The sequence below is a fragment of the Ceratotherium simum genome, chromosome 8 (assembly GCF_057802395.1).
Source record: "Ceratotherium simum simum isolate JZ-2026a chromosome 8, ASM5780239v1, whole genome shotgun sequence".
In the NCBI taxonomy this organism is placed as follows: Eukaryota; Metazoa; Chordata; class Mammalia; order Perissodactyla; family Rhinocerotidae; genus Ceratotherium; species Ceratotherium simum.
The window spans coordinates 33,210,161-33,236,453 of NC_141907.1; the positions used below are offsets into that span (position 1 = coordinate 33,210,161).

The 26,293-nt window shown below is 34.9% G+C and overlaps 1 protein-coding gene across 11 annotated transcripts in view; it reads left to right on the forward strand.

Moving 5' to 3' along the window:
• The window catches only part of N4BP2 (NEDD4 binding protein 2), a 78,897-nt gene that overhangs the window by 45,236 nt on the left and 7,368 nt on the right, over positions 1-26,293 (forward strand). For 8 of the 11 annotated variants that reach the window (XM_014786858.2, XM_087434217.1, XM_087434215.1 and 5 more), the window contains 8 exons: positions 1,258-3,641; positions 4,263-4,348; positions 4,921-4,966; positions 6,253-6,449; positions 9,522-9,640; positions 14,095-14,233; positions 19,567-19,755; positions 21,257-21,425. In XM_014786858.2, the coding sequence (XP_014642344.2) occupies positions 1,258-3,641; positions 4,263-4,348; positions 4,921-4,966; positions 6,253-6,449; positions 9,522-9,640; positions 14,095-14,233; positions 19,567-19,755; positions 21,257-21,425 (3,329 nt within the window). Of the gene's footprint in view, positions 1-1,257; positions 3,642-4,072; positions 4,146-4,262; positions 4,349-4,920; positions 4,967-6,252; positions 6,450-8,810; positions 8,948-9,521; positions 9,641-14,094; positions 14,234-19,566; positions 19,756-21,256; positions 21,426-26,293 lie in introns of those variants that run through there. The other 3 variants (XM_087434222.1, XM_087434221.1, XR_015552906.1) reach the window with 3 other exon arrangements.

Genomic DNA, 26,293 nt, shown 5'->3' on the forward strand with positions numbered 1-26,293 from the left:
TTTATACTATGAATACTTGCCTTCTTTATGTAACTTCCTCCTATTCCAGTATTTATCTGTTATATTATCTCCTTTCTGTTATTATTATAGTCACATCACTTCTTAATTTCCTTAGGTATTAGTAAAAATACTCTTTCAAGCTGGTATCTTAAAAATTAATTATTAATGGTATACTTTTACTAAGTAATACAAGTTATAGCCTTTTGAAAGTTTGCAATTCGGGATAGTACTGATTCTGTTAAAAATTTAGGACTTATAAAACAATTGAATAAGTCAATGAGTAGAGAAGAATCTTAAATACATATAGATGTCTGAATTGCCCATATTTTATGATGGTAAGAGATGGAAAGGCTCTGTTAAAAAGGAGTTGAGAGTTGGGAAGAAAAATTCATAAATGCTCTTTTATTAAGCATTTACTTCAGCTCTTCATTTCTAAAATGGAAATAATAACGCTTTGCTCATAAGGATCTCATAAGGATTATGAATTAACACTTATAAAGGACTTAGAATAGCATTTGGCCTATAGAAAACTTAATGTTAGATGTGATTTCACTTAGGAAGGCTTCATAGGAGAGTTGGGACTTTGAGAGCTCCTGAAATAAAGAAAGGAAGATGAGTTGACAAATTGAATAAGGAGAAAGCACTGAAGTTGAAAGTGTAATGATTAGGCAAAAGTGCTCTGAGTCTGAAATTAACATCGAGGATGGTTTTTAAAAATTTAACAAGTGACATCTCAAATGAGAGCTCTCCTCCCTTTCTTTCATTTTTCTTAATATGTTTGTTGACTCTTTGTGACTGTTAATAAATGAAGCTTAAGTGTTTTCCTCTGTAGCAAATGATAGATAGGTGGTATCTTAGTTTTACGAGTGTGTTAAGCTTAAATAGGTTGAAAAGAAGCCAGGGAGATGGTGTCCTCTTCTGGGAACAGTTAGAACCTTAACTTTCATATTTAATGCATAATAAACACCTTAATTGAAATCTCATGTTTATTATGCAATTCGAAAGAAAACTGAGTGGCTTGCAAATGCCAAGCATTATGCTTGGTATTGGGGTTACAACAAAGGGATGTGTTAATAGTGCATTAGAGAGAGATCAAGATTAGCTTTTATAATTTTAATATAGTTTATTTCTAGAATTTTTAGAATAAATAAATGTTAAGTGCCCTATCTTTCAGTTGAATGCTTCTTTAATTTAAATCATAATATTAATGGTAACATTAAGAGACTTCCTTATAATACTTTAAAAAAAATTTTACAGCCCAAGAGACAATGAAGATATTACCTCTGAAAAAGAAGAAAATGTTTTATCCTCATCTTTGAAGCACCTAGAGTTAACTGAAGAGAAGAAACTTGAAGTGACCAAAGAAACTATGTTACCTGAGAATGTTACTTACCTCCCTAATACAGATTTAAAGAAAGAAAGAAAAGAAATAAGTGGTATGAATCCTAACATTGAGAGTGCTTTCATTCAGGAAGTTCCAGACATGGATTTTTCTGATTCTGAAAGCCAAGTCCCAGTAACAGACAAAAGTGGAAAAGAAGAGCAAGAAGAAATGGCTTCTGAAAAAGAGTGTCGTAAAACTGACGCAGATAGTTTTGTAGAGAGAGTGTCACTGAGTATTTGCTGTGGTGAAAATAGTCAAGAAAACTGTGATCTTTCAAATACTGTACCACTTCAAAATGAAAAATCTTCACCTAATGAAATATTGGAAGAAAGAGCAATGGTTAAGAAAAAAGCCTTTGGAAAACAAAAAAGCAAATCTACTTTGGAAAAGTTCCCGAGACAGGAGCTATCAAATTTTGTTGGTGACTGGCCACTTGATAAGACTATTGGTCAGAGAACAAAAAGGAACCGAAAAACTGAAAAAGCTTCAGCTGTACAAAGTGACAAAAAGTATAATCACCCTCCATCACACAAAGTATTAGATAATAGTCTATCTGTGAATATAGATTGTATCCAGCAACGAAGATCTCCGCATGAAAGTGTAGAGGATAACAAGTCACAGTATGATGATGCTTCAGAATCTTTCAATAGCTGTATTTATGATACTTATAAAAATACTGAAAAAACCTCATTTAACATTGTGGGTGACTGGCCTTCAGCTGATTCTTTAGCTCAGAGAGAGCACAGAACAAGAATGCCAAAGGCTGGTTTAAAAGAACCCAACCTAGAATTTGGAACTAATGACAATATGAATGAAATAGCCTTATGCACGGCACATGAAGCCTGTTGGGGCACAAGCCCTGAAGAACTAAAAACTTTGGGTGGCTCCTCTCTAGGAAGTTCTGAAATGCTATCCAGTGAAATGACCCATGAGGATGAGACTTGTCGAAGTAAAAAGATTCATGGGCAACACACATTGTCTGTTACTTTTACCAGTAATGCACCAACTATTCCTGGAGCAGTAGGACCACAAACTGTAGTTGAATTTCCGGAAGGAAAGCCTAAAGAAGTCCCTGGAGTAGAAGTAGGCATGTGTACCCAGACTGAACCACAGGATTTTGCTTTGTTATGGAAAATAGAAAAAAATAAAATTAGTGTTTCAGATTCTGTGAGAGTATTAACAGGAAGATTAGATGGATTTAAACCGAAAGCTTTCAATATGAACACAAAATTAGATGTTCAAGAAACAATTCCATATAGGGTAATGTATGATAAAAGCACATATGTTGAAGAAAGTGAGCTTACTAGTGCTGACGAATCTGAAAATCTTAACATTCTTTGTAAACTATTTGGATCCTTTTCATTAGAAGCCCTAAAAGACTTATATGAGAGGTGCAACAAAGATATTATTTGGGCCACAAGCCTTTTGTTGGATTCCGAAACTAAATTGTGTGAGGATACTGAATTTGAGAATATCCAAAAGTCATATGATGAAGCACAAATTGGACCATTTTCTCTGGGATTGAATTTGAAGGACATTATTAGCCAAAGAGGAACCTTAGAGGATTCTAATTCTTCTATGCCAGAATTTAATGATGAAATTGATATCAGCAACACTAATGTGCAGTCTACCTGTGATTCAGAAAAAGGAAACTCAGAGCGGGTAGAAATAAGAGCTATAACTACTGAAAAACCTGGATTAATAACAAGTATATTTCCTAATGCCACTGTAGATCTGAAGAATACTAATGAAGTACTTCCTAATAGTCAGGCAGAACTATCGGGTTTATGTAACATTAAGGAGTCTTTTCCAGGTACTCTAAAAGTTGCTACCACTCAAGATGAGAGTGAAATGGAGAAGAATCTAGATGTCACAGAGATTGGAGACAGTATACATTCTTCTTTGAATTTGTCTGATGATGTAAAGTCTGTATCAAGCACTTCAAATCTTGAATTAAATGAAGAAATTTATTTTACTGACTCTTTTGAAATAAAGAAAAATGAAAATCTTCCAAGGGATTATGTGAAATTTCCAAACACAGAAGAATTTATGAATGAAGATGAACAGGAAATGGAAACAATTCTAATGGCAGGGAGTACTTTGTCAGCAGGAGTTACTGAAGAAGATAAAACTGAGATGTTGAATCCCATGCCAGTGATGGCCACATCTCTGACCATAGACTGTCTGGAATTGGCATTACCCCCTGAACTGGCTTTTCAGCTCAGTGAGTTATTTGGCCCTGTTGGTATTGATTCAGGTAAGGGAAAAGTAAATTACCTATATGTGTATCTTTGTGTGAGTAGAATATAGGTAGAGAGTTCTATTTCAACTTAAAAAATATTTCATATGTTAACTGAAATGTAAAAGTAATTTGTATTGCCTGCCTTATTTTTGACACAATCTGTAGAGAATTTTAAAAAATGTAATTTGAAGAAATAGAGAGTATTTATATGGAGTTTGTTCATCTTATGCATATATTGAAATTTTTCTCTGGTATTTACCTCATAGTTATTTGCACAGATGAACCTTTTTGAATCATTTGGTGCTACTCCAGGTACATTTAAGGCAAGATTAATTTCTTAGAACACACTTACTGAAAAGTCTCGACTAATGGAAATGAATAAATTAAATATATTTAGACTAATGGACATGAATAACTTAAATATATGAAGTATTGTGTAATTGCAGCAGCCAAGAAGTGTGAAAACAATGACATATTACATAAACAAAAATATTCCAAGAGATTTAGAGCTAGAAACAGGTTAGTAGTTAATAATACAAATTAGTTTTATGACGCATAAGATGTTTGAGTACATTTTCTGCAAATGTATAATGAGTAATAATTGTATTTTATTTTCTTTTTTTCCCCTCTCACAAGGGTCTCTAACAGTTGAGGATTGTGTGGTTCACATAGATCTGAATCTGGCTAAAGTGATTCATGAGAAATGGAAAGAATCTGTAATGGTTGGTAGGCTTCTTTTTATAAAAGAGCTCTGTTTGTGTCCATTTTGTCACCTTTGCTCTTTAATAAAATCTACTATGTTATATGAAAGAGTTCTATTGAATTTTGACTTTGAGAGAGAATGAACTTTTACCACTTAACATATTACTGATTTTTTTTTTCTCCTTCCACTATTTTAGATTGTTTCCAGGCTGGCTAAATTGTATAATTAATGATGGAGCTCAATATGATTGTTGATTTTTTTTAAGGGAAAAAAATCATAAATAGTTTTTACTCCCTAAATTCAAGACTTGCGATGCTGACTGATTAAATTTCAAAAACAGTTTTTAGAAAAATACAGCATAAGAGCTCTTTAAGTAGAAAAAATATATAGATGTAGTCATACTATATAATTTTATTTAATTTTATTGTTTTACTTAGATTTAGCAAGAACAATTGATAGTTTTACAAGGAGAGATGATTTCTAGAGAAAAATAATATAATCTTGTTTGCTTTTTTTTTTTTTTGGCTTGTAATAATCTTGTTTTTGAATGCATCCTCCTTTGCCAATCCCCTTTTCTGCATTTGTGTTTAGGAGCGACAGAGACAGAAAGAGGTATCCTGTGGCAAGTTTATGCGAGGTAAAGCTCATATTTTTACTTCTAATGTTCTTGTCTTGATGTTGAAACTTGGTATGTGTGTGTGAATTTTAACTCATTTTAAATAGACTTCCACAAAATATGTTATCCAAGAATTTTGATTTGCAAATAAAAGTTCTTTAAAAATATTTAACATTTAATATTGATATAAAAGAAAATAAAACTTAAAGAAGAAAAAAGCCCCTACAATATTATTTAGCTTTCATGAGTTCTGTGGCGTACCTAAGGTGTGCTCTAATATATATAGTCAAGGTGTTTCCTGTTAAGATTTTGCTCTGAATGAAAGAAAAATGTTCTGGTTTGAGAGCAATAATATATTCATGTGTTTGATTGAGAGCATCCTTGAAATATTACTTGGTTATTCAAAATTTTTATTGATGTTAATATTAGTAGAGCACAAAAGTCAGCCTATTTTATTGGTACCAAATTGAAAATATTTGATTCCACAGGACTTCTCTTAGATAGTGTTGTCCTCAGTGATTAGTGCAGGGTGGTAGACCTATTAATAAGGGTCCTTATTTTTGTGCATGATTTCCTTCATATACCTCTTTTGTCCATGCCATACTGGGACTCCAGGTTGAGGATTCTTAGGATGTACTTTAGTTCACACCTGTGCTTGTGTTGTAGTTTCAAGAGCTAAAGCTGTTTGAGAGCTAGAGGTGCCCAAAAGGTATCAGAGTTGTGCAAATGACAGTATGTGTTGTTTCTTCACTCTCCAGGAAAGCAAAGGAATGTATCAGAATGTGTTGTTGATATGAGATGCTGAAATGTTACACATTAAATCCTGTTATTGTGAACTTCTTAGAATGTTCAGTTCCTTCCTCATGTTGAATATCATTTGCTCAATATTTATTGTGTACCTCCAGTGGGTTACAGGTTTGCCAAAATATTGATCCTTTCAGTCCTTGGAGTGGCTGGGCACAGCTGACCAGAGCTGCTCTAGCTGGGCACTTCCAGCTGGCTGCAACTTGCTTTGTTTACCAGTATATATGTGTTACCATTTTCTGTGTGTTGATGTGATATGAAAGAGTGGGAAGCAGTGAGTCGATTTACAATGATACCCAGATCATAGCTCATTTGAAATATCATTTCTTACTTGCAATTATGTGAAGATGTATTTTGAAACTTCAGAGTTGCATTATATTTATAAGCTAAAAGTAAAAAACCATGTCTCCTGGGTCTCTCTGAGGTAGATGTAACAGAGTGAGTTATGCTTATTTTGTACATTTATTGTTGAGGGTCTGACACTGTTTATACTACTTTTGTAGATCCTTCCCTGGTTGGACATACTGGTCTTGATAATCCTGAACAAAAATCATCTCAGAGAACAGGCAAAAAATTACTGAAGACTTCAGCAGCACCTGAAATGCTACCCTTATTGGATCATTGGAATACTCAAACTAAAAAAGTATCACTCAGAGAAATAATGTCAGAAGAAATTGCCTTACAGGAAAAACATGATTTGGTATGAGTTCGTATAAGTATTAAGCCTTTGTCTCTGACTCTAGGTTGATCATGTGTGTTTACTTCGTGATTTTCGTTTGATTCTACATTTCCTAGTCTGGAATCTGTATTTAACTGGATTGAAGTTAATGTTAAAATTGAAAAATGTTTTAATATAGTTGAAAGCTGGAGGTTTTTGCCTCTGGGAAATTAGGTGATATTCTGTAACAATAAGCCAATCTACATTAAATCTGTTGTTTTAGATTTAATTTTGCAGGTGATTGAGCTGCATATTTCTTGGCTTTTGACATTTACTTCTGTAATTTTTTAATTCTAGAAACATGAAAGAAATCTTTTATTTAAAGATAATTTTGTTCATAAATTAGTAATAAAAAATGTCTCTTGTTATTAAATAAGTGTCCATCTTTGAAATGAAATTTTTTTTTTTTTGTGAGGAAGATCAGCCCTGAGCTAACATCTGCCAATCCTCCTCTTTTTGCTGAGGAAGACTGGCCCTGGGCTAACATCCATGTCCATCTTCCTCCACTTTATACGGGATGCTGCCACAGCATGGCCTGACAAGCAGTGCATCGGTGTGCGCCTGGGATCTGAACTGGCGAACCCCGGGCTGCCGCAGCAGAGCGCGCACGCTTAAGTGCTTGTGCCACCGGGCAGGCCCCTGAAATGAAATTTTTTAAGAAAAAATTTTAGAAACTTAAGAATTTGAATTAAAAAATTCAATACTCTTCTTCTGTCTAACTTTTCAATTAAACAAGTTCAAACAGAAACTTCACTTTGAACTTTATTTTTGTTCCTTATTCAACATATCTATATGAAGCTGTAAGAGAATTTGGTTTCTTTTGCGTTTCTTCTTCTTAGCCTTTTTTTTGAATTCTGAAAATTAGCATTAGAGAATTTCAAAATCAAAAGGGAAAAGACCTTAGAGGCTATTTAGTTCAATTCTCAAGGAAAAAGAAAATTCTGAGATGGTGATCTTAAAAACATTTTTACTTTTTTTCCTACTCATTTGACTGCTCAAAGGAGCACCTTTATATTTGGCTGAAATACATACAACTGGGGCATAAGGAGAATTCCTCTACCTTCATATTTATTTTCCCCGGTTATCTTGTTAATTAAATTGGAAATATGCTACAATTCCCATCTTTGCGTGTTTATGTAATCCAAGGAACATTCTCTTCAGTAGGATTTTATAATTTAGTGTTGTCTCGGATATCCTCTTCCATTTATATATGAAATAAGTTGGGGAAATGGATTTTCTTAAAAAATAAGGAAAGCCTAGAACTTATGCCCAAATAGTATGACAATTTTTGTTGAAATGCCGTTTTCCACTACTGAAACTTATGTTTATGGTTCTAACCTGCCTTTTAGTCTCTCAGTATAATAGTGAAGAAATGAGCATCTTTGACTTCCAAACTTAATGCATTTTATTTTTCTATCATTGATTTTTGCTTGTCTTTCTCTGGGTTGGGTAATAGAAGCTATACTCTTGGTCCCAAGGACTCCCCCTTAGTTAGAGCCTCAGTAAGAGAATTTCTTGATGCTTTCTCCTCACTCTTTGTCCCCAAAGGAGAAATACACTTTGTATTTTTTTAAAGTGAAGCATATAAAATAAACTTTAGGCATAATATATGAATAGAGTAATTAACTGTGAGATGATTAATGTCATGAGTTTTCAGGTTATTGATGAGACCTTGGAATTTATGGTTTAGAAACTTCATGACCTGGTAGATTGCTAGTAAATCTGATCACTGAATTTTTTAGTAAGTTCAGATTATAATGCATATCTTTCTTAAATAAAACATGAAATATTTTAAATTCTTAGAGTGGCTGGTTTCCATCATTCTTGTGATGTGTTCAGCTTTACCAGTCCATTTTATTGGTCAGATTGTCACCTATTGTGGTTCCTCTTTTATTATTGTTGGTGTTACAAACGGCCTATGTATGATTAGGCTTCAAAACCAATAACTATTCTAGGATTGTCCTAGATTATTGTCATTTTTATATTTGGGAATTTTCAGAGTCACTTTTGAAATTTGATAGGAAGTTATTTTTCAGACCTTAGGATCTTTGTAGCAAACAAAAATATTTAGTTACGTCGCAGTGTCAACAAGTTGTCTTCCAGTGAGAAATCACTTTAAGAATGTTTACCATAATCCTAGCTTAGAATTAAAATAACAAATTTTAGGAGAGTTCTTTTGGTTTGGCAATTTGAACAGATCCAAATATGACTTGTGAAAAAATAACAATTAGTAACAATTCTCATACAGTTATTTTGGAGTAAATATGTTTGTGAAAATTTTAAAAATTGTGAATTTTAAGATTTTCTGTCAACCTGAATTTGCAACTTATTTGTACATTGTAGTTTCTGCCCATTGAGGAGAATATGTTTTTGAGGACGTTGTTCACAGCATCACACAGTGTCCCTTTTATGAGGACCCATGGGAGAAATTTCTCTCAGGTCTCAGTACCAGAAAAAGCTGTACTTCTCCTGAGCAACTGGTTTGTTTATATTTTATGGACACTGAGAATCTTTGTTTCTCCCTTTGCTTTGGCCACTAAGAAGCTCAGAACGAATTTGTGGCCCTCTTTTAGCAATTGTACAGGATTTTGTGGCATGCATTTATATACTAATTTTACTCGCTAGCTTTATCCTATATTCTTACCTTTATTTTCTTTATTCTCTGACTTCTTCATTTATTTATATCCTGTTTACTTATATATATATATATATATATCTTCATCCTTTTTTATATAATATGCTTGAATGTGTTGGGTGTGTATATGTGAGACTATGTATATATTATATACACATGCACACACATATATATGTATAAGTGTGATTGTGTGTGTATATTTTGAGCAGCTTCAAGTGCTTTGCAAAAAAATGGGATATAAATAAATAGTGCAAGAATACTTATATTACTAATTTCTGCCTTTAATCAGTGATGAAAGTCTGTGATTGCTTTTAAATTATTAGTCTTTGCAACAAAGTAACTATGCTTTTGGATCAGCATAATTAGTATTATAGATTCCATTTTAAGGATGATTTTTGTCTTTTTTTTTTTTTTTTTAGAAAAGGGAGCCACTTATGTTTGAAAAAGATTGTGCCACTAAACTAAAGGAGAAGCAACTCTTTAAGATATTTCCTGCCATTAACCAAAATTTTCTGGTGGACATTTTCAAGGACCACAAGTGAGTGCTAGAAGGATTTCCTATAGTTTCTACTGTGATGTCATTGAAAGCATATATCGTACATTTTAATCTCTTATTTTTATTTTTCTGATAAAAATAATATACATATAAACCATTTAAATGCAGTGTAGAAAGTGAGCAGTTTCTGGCAATTGGTTTATATTTTTCCTCAATTTTTTTCTCATATATATGCTAATGTGTGTGTGCATACATGTGTGCCTGTTTGCTTTTGTGTCTATATATAAATATGTATGTCACCAAAAAAGAGGTTGTGTTTTCCGTGCTGTTTTGTAGTTTTGCTAGTATTTATTTTTCCTGTCCATACTTAGCGATCTACTCTTTTCTTTTTAAAGTCTACAGAGTATTCTATAGTATTCTTAAAGTGATTTCTTACAGTATTGTAATTTATTTAAACATGCTTCTATTTATGGACTTTTTGGCTGTAAGAAAAATGGGAAACCATGTTGCGCTGAGCATCCTTGTATCCTTACACATAGATCTTTGTGTATATGGGTGAATGCTGTTACAGGCTCGTTCCTAAAAGTGAAATTGCTGGGTCAGTGTGTGCATTTAAAATTTTATACCTAGTGCCAAATCTCCTTTGGTAAAGGCTTTCTGTATTGATTGTATGCACTGGTAGTGCAACCCGCTCTGCATATGAAGAATCTTTAAAATTTTTGTCAAGCTGATGGGAAAAATGATATTTCATTGTTGTTTAAATTTTTATTTTTCTGATTACTAGTAAGGTTGAGCTTTTTTCATTTATTTCTTTTTCTATTAATTGCTTACTTTTTGCCTGTTTTCCTTCTGGTTGTTTCTCTTTCTTTCTAGATTTGCGAGAGCTCTTTATATATTATCTACAGTAATCTTTGTCTATAAATATAGATTACAATTATTTTTCCTGCTGTGATACTTATCTCTTAACCTGGTATCATCTCTTTGGTCATATACATTTTTTTGTCGTTGTTGTTGAGGAAGATTTGCCCTAAGCTAACATCTGCTGCCAGTCTTCCTCTTTTTTTTTGTATGTGAGCCACCATACAGCATGGCCACTGACAGATGAGTGGTGTAGGTCTGTGCCCAGGAACTGAACCCTGGCCACCGAAGTGGAGCGTGCCGAACTTAACCACTAGGTCACTGGGGCTGGCCCACATGTTTTAATTTATATGTTTTAGCAGGAAATCTTTTCCTTTATTGTTTCTGAGTTTTATGTCTCTTTTAGGAAGCACTACCCCAATATTGTAAAAATATTTCTTCAGTATTTTTAATAGTTAAAAAAATTTAATTTATCTAGCATTTTTATGTGTATATTATGAGGTAGAGATTTAACTTAATTGTTTTTCCAGATAATTCACTGGATGAATAGATTGTCTTTACCCACTGATACAAAATATAAAGACTAATATTTACCGCATTCCCAAATATACATTTTCTTTTAAAAACTCTTTGATTTCAGTGAGCTATGTGTTTGGTCCCAAGTTTCTACCATATGGTTTTAATTATTATAGAGTAATCATGTGTTTTGATGTTTGGTATATTAGGAATGCTTCTGGTTTGAATAACGTATACTTTTGATCTTATATTAAATATATTTCTAAATTCCTATTTTAGCAAGAGTTGTTTTAAGTAGATGCCTTTTTAGAATCTTGAGAATAGAATATAAATTTTTTTCTTTAGTTTATTAATATGTTTCATGTCAGTCACAATAATAGATTTCTGGAGTAAAACCTACTTTATCTTTAGGTTTTTGTTTTTGTTTTTTTCCTTTAATGCAGTGTAGGAATTGATTTTAGGATTTTTGTAACAGTAGTTAAATGAGATTAGTCTGTGAGTTTTCTGTTCCTGTGCTGTCTTTGTCAGATTTTGGTTTGAGGGTTTTATTTAGTATTAGGCTTAATAAAATAAGCTGGCAAGACTGTCGTTTTTCTCTGTGCTCTGGAAAGCTTAATAACTTAGTATCTTGAAGGTTCTGGGCTTGTGCCTTTTCAGGGAGGGGGTCTTTAGAACCTTTTAAGGTTATTACCTCATTCACATATTTGCTTTTTTCACAAGTCTTTTCTGGTAGTTTGTCTTCCAGGAAATCATCAGTTTTACCTTGGTTTTCAAGTTTATTATTGTCAAGTTGTAGATAATATTCTTTGATAATTAAAAACATTATTTTGTATTTGATCATATCCCTTTTCTTTTTCCTTATTTTTTTTCTGTTTTCTCTCTGTTTTTGCCCTTTTTTAGATTGACCCTTTTAAAGAAAAAGCTCTTGGTTTATTGATTAAAGTCTATTATTTTATGTTCTCTAATTATTTATTTTGCTTTTATTTTTGATGATTCTTTTCTATTTTTTTCTCTCTTTTTTTTTTTTTTTTGGTGAGGAAGATTAGCGCTGAGCTAACATCTGTTGCCAATACTCTTTTTGCTGAGGCAGATTGGCCCTGAGCTAACATCTGTGCCCATCTTCCTATATTTTATGTGGGACACCTGCCACAGCATGGGTTGATAAGCAGTGCGAAGGTCCGCACCTGGGATCCGAACCTGCGTACTCCGTGCCGCTGAAGTGGAGTGCATGAACTTAACCGCTTTGCCACCAGGCTGGCCTGATTCTTTTCTATTTTTGATGGTTCTTTTATTTGTTGATATGTTTTGAGCTCTTTGGTTAGTTTGTTTCCTTTCAGTCTTTAATAACAAACACATTTAAGCATATGAATTTTTCTCTGTATAATGTTTTGATTTTGACATACGGTATATTCATTTTCATTATTTTCTAAATAATCTCTAATTCAGTTTTATTTTCTCCTGTACCCAAGAGTTTTAACTTTTCTAAATGGTTTGATGGCTTTGGTGGTGGTGGTGGGGGGAGGGTTTTGCTTATTTTGTTTTGGTGTATTGGGGTATAAGAATGTGGACTGTGAGAGTTCTTTTTTGGAATTTGAGCTTTTGTTTGTGGTTTAATATGATCAGTTTTTATAAATATTTCATAAAAGTGCTTTTGAAAAAGCATAAAACTCTGCGTATTCAGCAGAGAATAAATAAATGTCACTTAAATCTAGTTTTTAATGGTATTATTCCAATCCCTAATTCCCTGATTTATTTTTGCTACCTAACTTGCTGTTTTCTTAGAGGTATGTGTTAAAATCTCCCAAGGGGTTGGGGGTTAAGGGCTGGTACTGGCATATGGCAACTCTCTTCTATGGGGACCTGGGGCAAGATGGCCTGATGTGAAACAACCCAGAGTTGTGGTTCCCCAGGCGAGGTAAGGGGGCTGAGTGAGTTCTTCCTGGGGATGGCCAGAGTGGTTGGTCAGGCCCCTCAGGGTGGGTGGTTGATTCTCTCCATTTGTCTGCCAACAGCTGGATAATTTTCTCAGTTAGCAGTGGCTTCAGCTTCATCCTGGTAAGAAGGGTAGTTGAGTTCAGTTACTGCAGTATATACCTGAGCTATAATCTCCCAAGGCTGTACCCCTTGAACAACACCAGTAGTGGAGACTGGCTTCTAGCCCCATGAGTGGGCAAGCTGGGTGATTTTAAGGGCTAGATAGGATGTGGACAATTGCTGGTAGCTTCCAACCCCCAGAAACCCCTATGTTTTGAACATATCTGAGGCAGCAAGATGAGAGGGCTAAAGTGGAAATGGTAGTCCCAAATGCTTCCCCTTTAGGGTTGTCTTTAATAAATCGAAGAACAGCAAAATATGCAACGTTGGATAACTAATTATTGCATTTCAAAAATATTCCTTTGTGGTCACCTCTTCATTTTCTGGCCGTTGAGAGAGATCAAGGGGCTTAAATAGTCTGAAATAATGAGCAGTATAAAATCATTTATAATTTGCTTTGGAATGAGTTTTTTTAGATATTGAAACATGAGTGTATCAGATGTTTGTCAATTTGTAGAATTTCATGCTACAGATAATGTAGTATCACCATGAAAATGTGCTTGAGTAATGTAGAAGTGTGAGATAGGATAGTGTTTTACTTTTTCCTTTCTGTATCACTGCTTAGAATTTCCTTGACTAGAACTCCATGGTATAAGTAAAAAGTAAAATTTGACACAATAAAAGTGTCAGTTGAAAGTTCTGTTGTCTGGGTTTGATGTTTAAAGGAAACTGAAACCGTGTGCGAAGCCAACAAGGGAATTAAGAAGTATAGCTGATAAGATGAAAGAAAGCTTTGTTGTAGATAATCTACCTGGAATAAAAGATCAGAAAATGAATTAATTATCAATATGTTATCTTTTGGTATTCATTTTAAAAGATTAGTTTTTGAGAGCCTGTTACTTGACTTACCCTCTGTTGATTCTTGACTCTTTGAGATACACGATTAACGTTTAATTTCAATGTTCAAAACTTAAAAGTGAGCCAATTTTTCATATTCTTCTAAAATGTTTCAAGGATTGCTTATGTTGTTTCCACATAACTTTTACTTTCATTTATTGACATTATATTTGTACTCAAACTCTCTACAGCTATTCATTAGAACACACAGTGCAATTTCTAAACTGTGTTCTTGATGGAGACCCTGTAAAAACAGTTGTAGCGCAAGAGTTTGTTCACCAAAATGAGAACGTCACTTCTCATACTGCACAGAAGTCTAAGGAGAAAAAGGTATAGAGTTACTTATTTTTTATTATAATGGTAAATAATTGTATATGAAAATATAATTGGTTTGTTGAGATAATTTAATGATTATTTCTCACCATTTTGACTAGATTGGAAGTTTAACCAATTTGGTTTAAAATATGTTTGCTCAAAATAATGAATATTTAGCTGATTGGTTTTTCTTCAGTGTCATTGTGCATGACAAACACTTGAATTTCTGTAACTTTTTCTTTCTTTTTTTTTTTTTGCTGAGGAAGATTCACCCTAAGCTAACATCTGTTGCCAATCTTCCTCTTTTTTTTATGTGAGCCACCTCCATAGCATGGCCACTGACAGATGAGTGGTGTGGTTCCGTACCTGGGAACTGAACTCAGGCCGCTGAAGTGGAGTGTGCCGGACTTGAACCAGTAGGCCATCGGGGCTGGCCTGTCTGCTTCTGTGTAGACTCTACACAGTAGAGTATGAGGTTTAATTGAGTATGGGGTGGTAATATGAAGGGTTTTAGGGTGTAAATCTGTGGGCAGAAATATTTAACCATTTGAGAAGCTGCCAAACTTTTTCCAAAATGGCTGCACCATTTTATGTTCCCATCAGCAGTGTCTGAGGCTTACAATTTGTCCACATCCTCTCTGACACTTGTTATTATCTGTCTTTTTGATTATAGCCATCCTAGTGAGTGTGAAGTTGTTTTAAGGATACCTGGGATTTGTTTTAATCAGGTATGGTAAGACACACAGACATGGACATGTCATGAAGGAAGAAGTTTATTATATGCACAGATCCCTAGAAACAGGCGTGGCCTGCTACCCAGGGCCACATGAGGAAGCCCCAGGTTCAGTCAGGAGGCAGAGGGAGTAGGGGGAAATGTGGGCAAGAGCCTTTATTGTGGTTTCTGTGGGAAGGAATGGGTGAGGCAAGGTAAGCAGGCGTAGAACTGGATAGTTTGAATAATTTCAGCAGGCTCTGGGGCATAGGGACTCTTCTTATTTTTCTGGTACCTGGCCTGGGTGATTAGGTAGGGTATGTGGATGGTCACCTGGAATGTGAGAACCCCATAAAGGAGGTGGTTGGGGGTATGGGCTCTAGATTGGTTGGTTTGCGTATGTAAGGTGCTGTAGTAGGCGAGTTGTTTGCTATCTTTAGGAATTAGCTAACCCTAGGGTGGGGAGGGGGAGCTGTCTCTCCAGGGCTTAGCAAGACCCCAGATGTCACAGCATCAGAATACAGGAAATAAACGACATGATTAATACAGAAGTACTATCTCATGGTTTTGATTTGCATTTCCCTGATGACTGGTGATGTTAAGCATCTTTTCATGTGCTTATTAACCATTTATATATCTTCTTTGAAGAAATGTTTATTTATATCCTTTGCTCATTAAAACTTTTTTTTATTCTTGAGTTGTATGAGTTCTTTGTATATTCTAGATACAAGGTCCTTATTAGATATATAATTTGCAAAATTTTCTCGCATTCTGAGGGTTGTCTTTTCCCTTTTTTGATGGTGTCCTTTGAAGACAAAAGTTTTGAATTTTGATGATGTGCAATTTATCATTTTTCTTTTGTTGCTTGTACTTTTGGTGTCATATCTAAGAAACCATTGCCTAATCCAAGGTCATAAAGATTTACACCTGTTTTCTTCGAAGAGTTTTATAGTTTTAGTGCTTACATTTAGATCTTTAATCCACTTTGAGTTAATTTTTGTGTATGCTGTGAAATAGGGGTCCACGTTCATTCTTTTCCATGTGGATATCCAGTTGTTACAGCACCGCTCATAAAGACTATTCTTTCCTCATTGAATTTTCTTAGCAACTTCGTTGAAACTGAATTAACTGTGTTTATTGCTAGACTCTCAATTCTATTTCATTGATCTATATGTCTGTCATTATGCCAGTACCACACTGTGTTGATTACTGTAGCTTTCCAGTAAGTTTTGAAGTTGGGAAGTGTGAGTTTCCAACTATGTTCTTCTTTTTTCAAGATTGTTTTGGCTATTTTGGGCCCCTTGGATTTCCATATGAATTTTAGGATCAGCTTATCAATTTCCGCAAAGAAACCAGCTAGAATTTTCATGGGGATTGAGTTGAATCTGTAGATCAATTAGAGGAGTATTGCCATCTTAACAATATTGTCTTCCAAGCTGTGAACAAGGAGTATCTTTTGATTTATTTAGGACTTCTTAATTTCTTTCAACAGTGTGTTGTAGTTTTGAGTATAAGTTTTGCACGTATTTTGTTAAATTTATTTGTGAGTATTTTACTTTTTTTTGATGCTATTGTAAATGGAATTGTTTTCTTAATTTTATTTTTAGATGGCACATTGCAAATATAATATAGAAATATAATTGATTTTGTATATTACTCTTGTATTAGCTTTACGCGTTTTTTTTTTTTTTTTTTTTACAGACTGTTACCATCCTGCTATTCTTACTTATTAATAAGACCACTCAGGGATAGCTTGTGTGCTCCCTTTTTTCTTTGAATATTTCAACATCAATTAGTTGATATATAGGACTTAGGTATTTATGTGATCTGTTAGTGCCAAACATGGGTTGGGAACCAAGTGATACCACTGATGCCTGTATTCATCATGGATAGATAGGTACAGGATATTATAAGATGCAGAGAGTGTAGAAGATGATGATGAGACCTTCAAGGTCAAACTGGGAAGGAAGATTACTCTTTCTCTCTCCTGATAATAGAGGAAGGTGCTGTGGGTCATTATGATGATAGAGGAGGTCATGGGGAAATGTGCTTGCTCAAAGTGGGAGATGATTGGAAAATGTTGTGATCAGAAAAGGAGATTTTGTGAGTTACGTAAACAATGGCCAAAATGTAAACTTTAAGTTACTTTGGAGATTTTTCTTAGCCTTTCTCAGAAAATGTAGGCAGGTGTCACAACACTGATGAAAGTCTTTTAAGGTTTGTGAGCAGAAGAGTCTGTCTCTGATATCCCAGGACCTTAAGGGACCACAGATACTAACAGGGAGTATCATGGTGCCAGTAACATTTTGGTTTATCTGTTTTCAAGAAACTAACATTTAAAACTGTGTTTTATTAATACTTTTTCCCTTCAGCCTTTAATAAAATTTGTAAGTTTGTTACCATAGGAAATGTTTTTGGTATTATAAAATGCTTTCAAGAGAATAAATGGCACTAATTAGATGAATTCTTAGGAAGCAAATATTTCATTTGGCCCCTGTTAATGAAGTTGTAGTAAACCACATTACTATGAAATGGATATAAAAATAAATCTTAATTTTATTTTTTTATTATTATTTTTTTTGTGGGGAAAATTGGCCCCTGACCTAACATCTGTTGCCAATCTTTCTCTTTTTGCTGAGGAATATTAGCCATGAGCTAACATCTGAGCCCATCTACCTCTATTCTGTATGAGGGACGCCACTACAGCATGGCTTGACGAGTGGTGCATATGTCCGCGCCCGGGATCCGAACCGGTGAACCCTGGGCTGCCACAGCGGAGCGTGCGCACTTAACTGCTTGCACCACCAGCTGGCTGGCCCCTGAAATATTTACGTTCATAGTGTTAGACACTATGGACTTTTCACAAGTCATAGAAAGCTTTTTTATTATCCCCTCCCCCCAAAGTCTTTGATTTTATCAGAGATGCAAACCGTACAGTCATAGAATAATATAAACATTATTATGAAACAAGCTTGTGATTAAGTACTGGCGACAGTGACATAAGGATGTAGGTTCTATGAATATTCTTAGGTGAGAGAGAACCTTGTGTTCTTTCATAAAATAAGCTGGATATTTGTTGCAAAAATAAATTGTATATTCTCAGATTTATAGATTTTTGACTCTGGTCATGAGTTAGGAGTATGATGATGCCTTTATTTTATTCTTTTCTTCAACTCTTTCAAGCCTCTAGAGTTCTAGGGGCTAAGTAAGCAAAATGTAATGAGTGAAGAAATTATACAACCAACTACTCTTAGATATTAAACCAGTTTTTCCCAATCTTTCTTGTCTTCTGAACTCCATTCATGGGCAGGAAATTTGAAAAAGTTTTTTTGTCAATTAGTAACATATATATTACATAATATATACATGTAATTTTTAATGTAATATTTAATATATATTAAATGATATTACATAAAAGTTCAAATCAGTATTTTATTAAAGATTGTGTTATAGAGTACATTATAATTATAATCCTTGATAATATTTCTAATTTAAACACAATTTTCAGGTTTTAGAAATTTAACAAGTAACTTGTACTATTTAATTTACTTTCAGTTAATTGTATCAGAAAAGCATGATTTGTTTAAAAGATTGAAAATTATATTTTTTGGCGGGTTTTTGGATTGAATGTTCATGAAATGTTCGTTTAACTTGCTTGGTATGGCTCCTGATGCTTGGAATTCTTTTAAGCTTTTAAGAAAATCAACTTAAATGATAGTAGTTAATTTTCCCCCCAGTGACACACTAAGAAACGTATCAGATTGCTGTTTGCAAGCAGTTTTCTGCAAATAACACTTTGGAGAATCGGATAAATGAAAAGCCAAATTGGATATGGAAGTCACTATATTTTGCTGTTTTTTAACATAGACTTGATGTTCTAGAGACATCTTGATGTACTAAGAATTTTGTTCAGAAAAATGCCATTTTCCTATTTGGTGCAGAGTGTTGAGGCAAATTTATGTAATAATAATTTTCATTGCCTTGTGTTTTAAATTAGAATTACTTTTGCTTTGATAATTTAAGGGTCCATTTTGGGTAACAATTACTTGATAGATGATTTTTCAAAAAGCTCACTGAAATTGTGTAATAGTCAACACTACCATAGTGGATAGCTGGTAGTCAGCTGATTGAAAACTGCTCCATAAACGTACTTATGATTTTTACTAACTACCAGGAATGATCACTCCACATGCCCTTCTGTTTTAAAGAGAGTATTATTCAATTATTGATTGGTTTTTTAAAAATATGAACTGAAATATGCCATTACTACTTTCAATGACTGGACCCTTTGAATGGGTTTTCAAACTAAAATTTGGAAGATTTTACATTAGATAAATGTTTTATTCTTTGAAAATCTTATATTCTCTTTCTTGGCTTGATTTTGTGACCTAATTATATTTTGGTAATTTTAGAGAACTTTTCAACATTTTCTAAGATAAGGTACCCATATGGCATGAACAAGTTAACGATAGTTGCTGAGTGCATGACTTACTAGGTAGACACTGGGGAGAATCTGTCTGTTTTCTGAGAAGAAAGATGAAAAATAGTACAGCCCAGTTTTCATATACATTTTCTGAGGATAAAGCCTATATTTCCTACTTTCTTCGTTTTTTACTAATTGTCTAACGTCTTATAGGCAAAGAAAATGAAAGAGACTGAAGATATACCAAGTGAACCATCTTTCCAGGATTTTGAGTACCCAGAGTATGATGACTACAGGGCAGAGGCTTTCCTACACCAACAGAAGAGGATGGAGTGCTACAGCAAAGCAAAAGAAGCTTATCGGATGGGGAAAAAAAACGTTGCCACCTTTTATGCCCAGCAGGTAAAGTAGAAAACTGATGTTATTTTTTTCTTTGTCACTCATGATGTCCGAACAGTCTTGAAGCCGATAATACTCATATTGTGACTAGATTAAGTTATTCTGGGAAATGTAGATTGTATAAGTGACGTAAATAAGGTATCATAATAGATAAGAAATGTTTGGTTTTGAGAATTTCATCTCCTTTGAGATGCTCAATTTCTGTGGTTGCTTTTGCATTTATGGCATTGATGAATTGCAGTTTACTCTGACAGTCCATATTTTCTTTTAGGTTAGATTCTATCATTCGGTGCTATTTCTAAACAGATACAAGTTTTCTGGAGGAAAAACAGCAGAATGTTAATATTAGCATCTCAGGGTGGGATTACAGGGGTCTTGTACTTGTTTTTTTTTTTTGATGAGGAAGATTCGCCCTAAGCTAATATCTGCTGCCTATCTTCCTCTTTTTGTATGTGAGCTGCCACCACAGCACGGCCACTGACAGACGAGTGATGTTGGTCCACGCCTGGGAACCAAACCCTGGCCGCCAAAGCAGAGCGCACCCAACTTAATCACTAGGCCACCAACGCTGGCCCTGTACTTTCTATCATGTTTGAATTTTTAGTAATGTATCCTTTTTATAGTGAGAAACAGAAAATTACATTAATATTTTTCAGGGAAGTAATATTTCTCCCTGGACTCATCTGGCATGGTGTTACAAGAAACCTGCCTGATTTACTTTTTGTGGTTCCATATGGCTTGCTTTTTTGTGAGAGAGTGGAGAAAGGTATCCAACTGTTATAATCCTGTGAGCCCTAACAGCAAACCTTGAGGGATGGCTTTAGGGATAACTACAAGGTCTTGAAAGAGTTGAGACCCAGGATTATCAACGGATAAACTGGTGGATTTCTTCTTGAGATGGGTGGTATTTATTTAAGTTTCCCTCTTCTATGATTTTTGGTTCAGAAAATATATTAGAAATGATGATTCGGGCCGGCCCCGTGGCTTAGCGGTTAAGCGTGCGTGCTCCGCTACTGGCGGCCCGGGTTCGGATCCCGGGCGCGCACCGATGCACTGCTTCTCCGGCCATGCTGAGGCCGCGTCCCACATACAGCAACTAGAAGGATGTGCAACTATGACACACAACTATCTACTGGGGCTTTGGGGGAAAAAAGGAGGAGGATTGGCAATAGATGTTAGCTCAGAGCCAGTCTTCCTCAGCAAAAAGAGGAGGATTAGCATGGATGTTAGCTCAGGGCTAACATGTGATCTTCCTCACAAAAAAAAAAAGAAAAAAGAAAAAAAAAGAAATGATGATTCAATTGTTTAAGAACTGTGTTAATCCACTGAAATTTCCCTAAATTTTGGTATATTCTTGCATATTAGCCCATTGCGTTATTTAAAATTTTAGATTTATTGTTCCCTCCTTTGTTCTGCCTTTTATTTGAGGCACTGTTTGTTTCCTCATTGCCTACCAAGTAGCAAATATCAAAAGTGTTTACTGGTGATATGTTTATAATTAAAGGGTAGTCTCCATGAGCAGAAGATGAGAGAAGCCAATCACCTTGCTGCCGTGGAGATCTTTGAGAAAGTCAATGCCTCCCTGCTGCCACAGAATGTTTTAGATCTCCATGGGCTGCATGTGGATGAAGCTATAGAACATTTGATGACAGTTTTACAGGAGAAAATTGAAGGTAGGACTGTGGTAATGATGAATTTTCAATAGAAAATATGTCTTTGCTTATATTGGTGTAACTTGTGAATTCAGGAGAGTCTGAATGTGCAGGCTGAGGCTATCTGCCACATTTATAGATGTTTGTATTAGGCTCATTCTTCAAGGGAACCTTCTTGGGAAAGAGTTCTCATTAGTATGACCATTAGCATTTTCTTTTTTATTTTCCTGTTTCAGTTATTTGTATTCCTTTGTTGTATTTATTAAAGGCAGGGCATGGTGTAATCTGAGAATCCTCTGTGACTTATAAATAGGACCTTTCAGGAATTATACATTTTTGTTCAATATACATTTATTAAATAACAGATATTTATTAGATATCAATTGTTCAATAGATGTTTAATAAAATACTGAAGTAAATAAGGTGATAGGATTTTTACAGACTTATCACAAAAGCTAGGATTTCTGAGTGTTTACTGTATGGCGATGCTCCCTTCTCCCTTTCTGCTTGTATTTTGTCTTTGCAGATCAATAGGAAGGGCCACTGCCTGCCTCTTGTCTAAGTTTTGCCTCTTCCCAGGGCTTTGGATGAGGATCTTTCTCATGCTTCCATTCAGTCTCTTGTACTTCACATACATTAAAGTTTCTTGTTGGTTTAGCATCTTGTTTCCTTTTCGTCATCAGATGGTAACACTTAGAAAAATTCAATCTGTTTTAGTTACCCTGGACTCTAATACTAGAAGTCATCTCCTTTCACCACTACTAGAGTATTTTTAAATTCTCAACTTGGCTTTCTCTTCCATTTTATTGTGGAGATGTAGAGTCCCATGCCTCAGCTAGTACCTTGTAGCTCCATAGCCCTGGCCTGTCATTGATAGCTGTACTGTTTTTTTTAGCTGTACTGTTTTGATTAATTGATTTATTTACATTTTAGAAAGCTTTATACTATACTTTATATAGGTTTATCAATTCAACACAAATGACTTGTAATTAATTAAATACTTGATTAAATATTATTGATATAAAAGGTTGGAAATTCATCTGCTTATCATGAAAACCATGTTGAAAAGGTTACAGAGTAATATACAAAACACTCGTGAATCCAAGTAAAAAATGATGACATTTTACCATAGATGCCTCATATTTTTTTTTATTCTTCCCTTTGTATTCTTCCCAATCCTTTTCTCTTTCTTTCCTCCTTTTCTGGTGGAAATCAACATCCTTCGTTTTGCTCTATGTTCTTCCTGCTGAATTTTATAAATACCTTTGCTATATGTACATTCATCCATGATTGGTCTATAGTACTCCTTTTGTGAGTTTTATTGTTTATTTTTTTGTGAGGAAGATCAGCCTTGAGCTAACATCTGTCACCAATCCTCCTCTTTTTGCTGAGGAAGATTGGCCCTGGGCTAACATCTGTGCCCATCTTCCTCCACTTTATATGGGATGCCGCCACAGCATGGCTTGACAAGCGGTGCCTCTGTGCGTTCCTGGGATCTGAACCCTGGGCTGCTGCAGCAGAGCATGTGCACTTAACTGCTATGCCACCGGGCCGGCCCCTGTGAATTTTAAAAAATGAATGTACATGGTATCCCACTATATCATCAGCCAAGTCACTTATTTTATTTTCACTCAATACAGTTTTCCAGATCTACTTATCTTGATGGATGTGGTTTTTTATTGTAACTGCTGTATAATATTCTGTGAATGCATCATAATGTATCCGTTCCTCTATTGATGGACATTTAGTTATAATGTTGCAGCGAGCTTCACTTTGTATATCAACGTGTGTATTCTTATCACTATCTTTTTTCTAACTTTTTATATTGAAAAATTAAAAACCTACAGAGAAATTGAAAGAATTGTACAATAAACACCAGTATATCCTTTACCTAGATAGTTGTTAACATTTGGCCACATTTGCTTAATCTCTCTAAAATTGCTTTTTGCTGAACTGTTTGAAAAGAAATTGTTAGACATTGTGGTGCTTTACCTCTGAATACCTCAGCGTGTATATCTCTTAAGAGCAAATGGATTCTCCTGTGTAATCACAATAACATTATCAGTTTTAAGACATTTAACATTGTTACAATAATATTATCTAATATGCAGCCATATTCAAATTTCTCCAGTTGTATGGATAATGTCTTGTATAGCTGTGTGTTTTTTTACCCTCCTCAATCCAAACATCACATTTCCAGTTGATTGTCCCAAGTCTGTAGTCTCTTGTAGTATTAGAATAGTTCTTCTGCCTATTTTTTGTCTTCAGTGTTGTTGACATTTTCGAAGACTCCAAGCCAGTTGTTTGGTAGATTGTCGTACAGTTTTAATTTGTCTGATTGTTTCCTTATGATTAGATTCAGTTTAAACTTTTCTTGGTAAAAATACTTCTTAGGTAATGTTAAGTCGCCCTTGGTGAATGTATCAAGAGACTTATATGGTCAGTTTGCCCCATTATGGGTGATATTAAGTTTGATTTCTTAGCTAAGGTGGGACTCTATCAGATTTCTCTATGTAAATGTACCTTTTCGTAATTAATTAGTAACTTTTGGTGATTGATACTTTGTGTGAATAGCTGTTCTCCTACAATATTTTGCCTAATGATTTTAGCATCCATTGATGATCCTTAGCTGAATCAATTATTATATTGGTCGTTACATAATGATGTTTTATAATTTGTATTCATTCTATGTTTATTAGCAGACATTCTTTGATAATGTAGAGGATCCCCCTCCCCCAATAGTTTTTTAAATAGAATTTTGGAAATCTAGGAGAAAATCTAGGAAATAATAAAGATTAGAAAAGAGAAAATTTAAGAGCAGTTTAAATACATTATTTAATCTGGAGAAAAGAAAAACATATAGAAGTATTGTAAGAGAATATTCTGTCTATAGAGGATGAATTAATCAATTCAATTAATTCAGTAATCAATAAAAATGTGATTGTCTTCTGTATTCTAGGATTCAAGGATAAAGCAGTGAAAAAGACACATAATCCCTGCCTTTATGGAGTTTGCTAATGGAGTGTGCTGTCTAGTGGGTTAGATGACAGTGAACAAATAGTTACATAAATAATTAGCGTTGTGATAAGAAAGTACAGGTTGCTATGTTGCATTTAGCATAAATTCCAAAATCTTTCTATGTAATCTGTTCCTGGCCTGCCTCTCCATTCTCTTGTTGTGTTGTGCTCCTCCTCCTCTTCTATATGTTTAGCCACACTGTCGTTTCCTGACCTCCAGACTAAGTTGGGCTACCCATTAATAGCCTCTCATAGTACTTCTGTGTAATGCAATCTTTATAAAAAGCCTGTTGTGTAGTTGATTATTAAATGTCTGTCTTTCTGGCCAAGAATTGAGTCAGTGATGATTATTGAATCATCATTGTACATAGTGCCTTTCATTCAGCAATCAAAAAAACTTTAATAAATGACTGAATAAAGAGTAGGTATTCCTCTCATTTTATAGATGAGGAAACTGATGATTTAAAAAGTTTAATAATATGGAAAATAATAAGTATTGGTAAGGATGTGGAAAATTGGCATTGCTGGTGGGAATGTTAAATAGAGCAGCCAGGGCCGGCCCTGTGGCTTGGTGGTTAAGTGCGCGCGCTGCAATGCTGGCGGCCCGGGTTCGGATCCCGGGTGCGCATTGAGGCACCACTTCTCCGTCCATCCTGAGGCCGAGTCCCACATACAGCAACTAGAAGGATGTGCAGCTATGACATGCAACTATCTGCTGGGGCTTTGGGGGGAAAAAATAAAATAAATAAAATCTTAAAAAAAAAAAAAAAAAAAAAAAAATAGAGCAGCCACTGTGGAAAAAGTTGGCATTCCTTGAAAGTTAAACACAGAGTTACCATATGACCCAGCAGTTCTGCTCATAGTTTGTATACAAGAGAATTAAAAACACAATTTATTCACATGAAAACTTCTACATAAATGTTCATAATAGCCAAAAAGTTGAAACAACTCAAATGTCTACTCAACTGATGAATGAACAAACAAAATGTGGCATATCTATACAATAGAATATTATTCAGCCATGAAAAGGAATGAAGTACTGATGCCACAACATGGATGAACCTCTAAACATTTTTCTATGTGCAAGAAGCCAGAAACAAAAGACCACATAGTGTATGATTTCCATTTACATGAAATGTCCAGAATTGGCAAATTGATAGAAACAGAAAGCACGTTACTGGTTACTTGGCCTGGAAAGGGAGGGAATGAAGAGTGACTGCTAAGAGGTACAGGATTTCTTTTTGAGATGATGGCATGTTCTGGAATTAGATAGCAGTGATGGTTGCATAACATTGTAATATACTAAAAACCACTGAATTAAACGTTTTATTTTTTTTTGTGAGGAAGATCAGCCCTGTGCTAACATCTGCCAATCCTTCTCTTTTTTTGCTGAGGAAGACCGGCCCTGGGCTAACATCTGTGCCCATCTTCCTCCACTTTACATGGGACGCCGCCACAGCATGTCTTGCCAAGCATTGCATCGGTGCGTGCCCGGGATCTGAACCGGCGAATCCTGGGCTGCCGCAGCAGAGCGCATACACCCAACCACTTGCACCACTGGGCTGGGGCTGAATTACACGTTTTAAAATCATGAATTTTATGTTATGTGAATTTTTATCTCAATAAAAAAATTACAGGAGGGCCGGCCTGGTGGCATAGTGGTTAAGTGTGCATGCTCTGCTTTGGGGGCCTGGGGTTTGCGGGTTCAGATCCTGGGCGCGCACCAACACACTGCTTGTCAAGCCATGCTGTGGTGGCATCCCAGAGGAAGATGGGCATGGATGTTAGCCCAGGGCCAATCTTCCTCAGCAGAAAGAGGACGATTGGCATCTGATGTTAGCTCAGGTCTAATCTCCCTTACCAAAAAAAAAA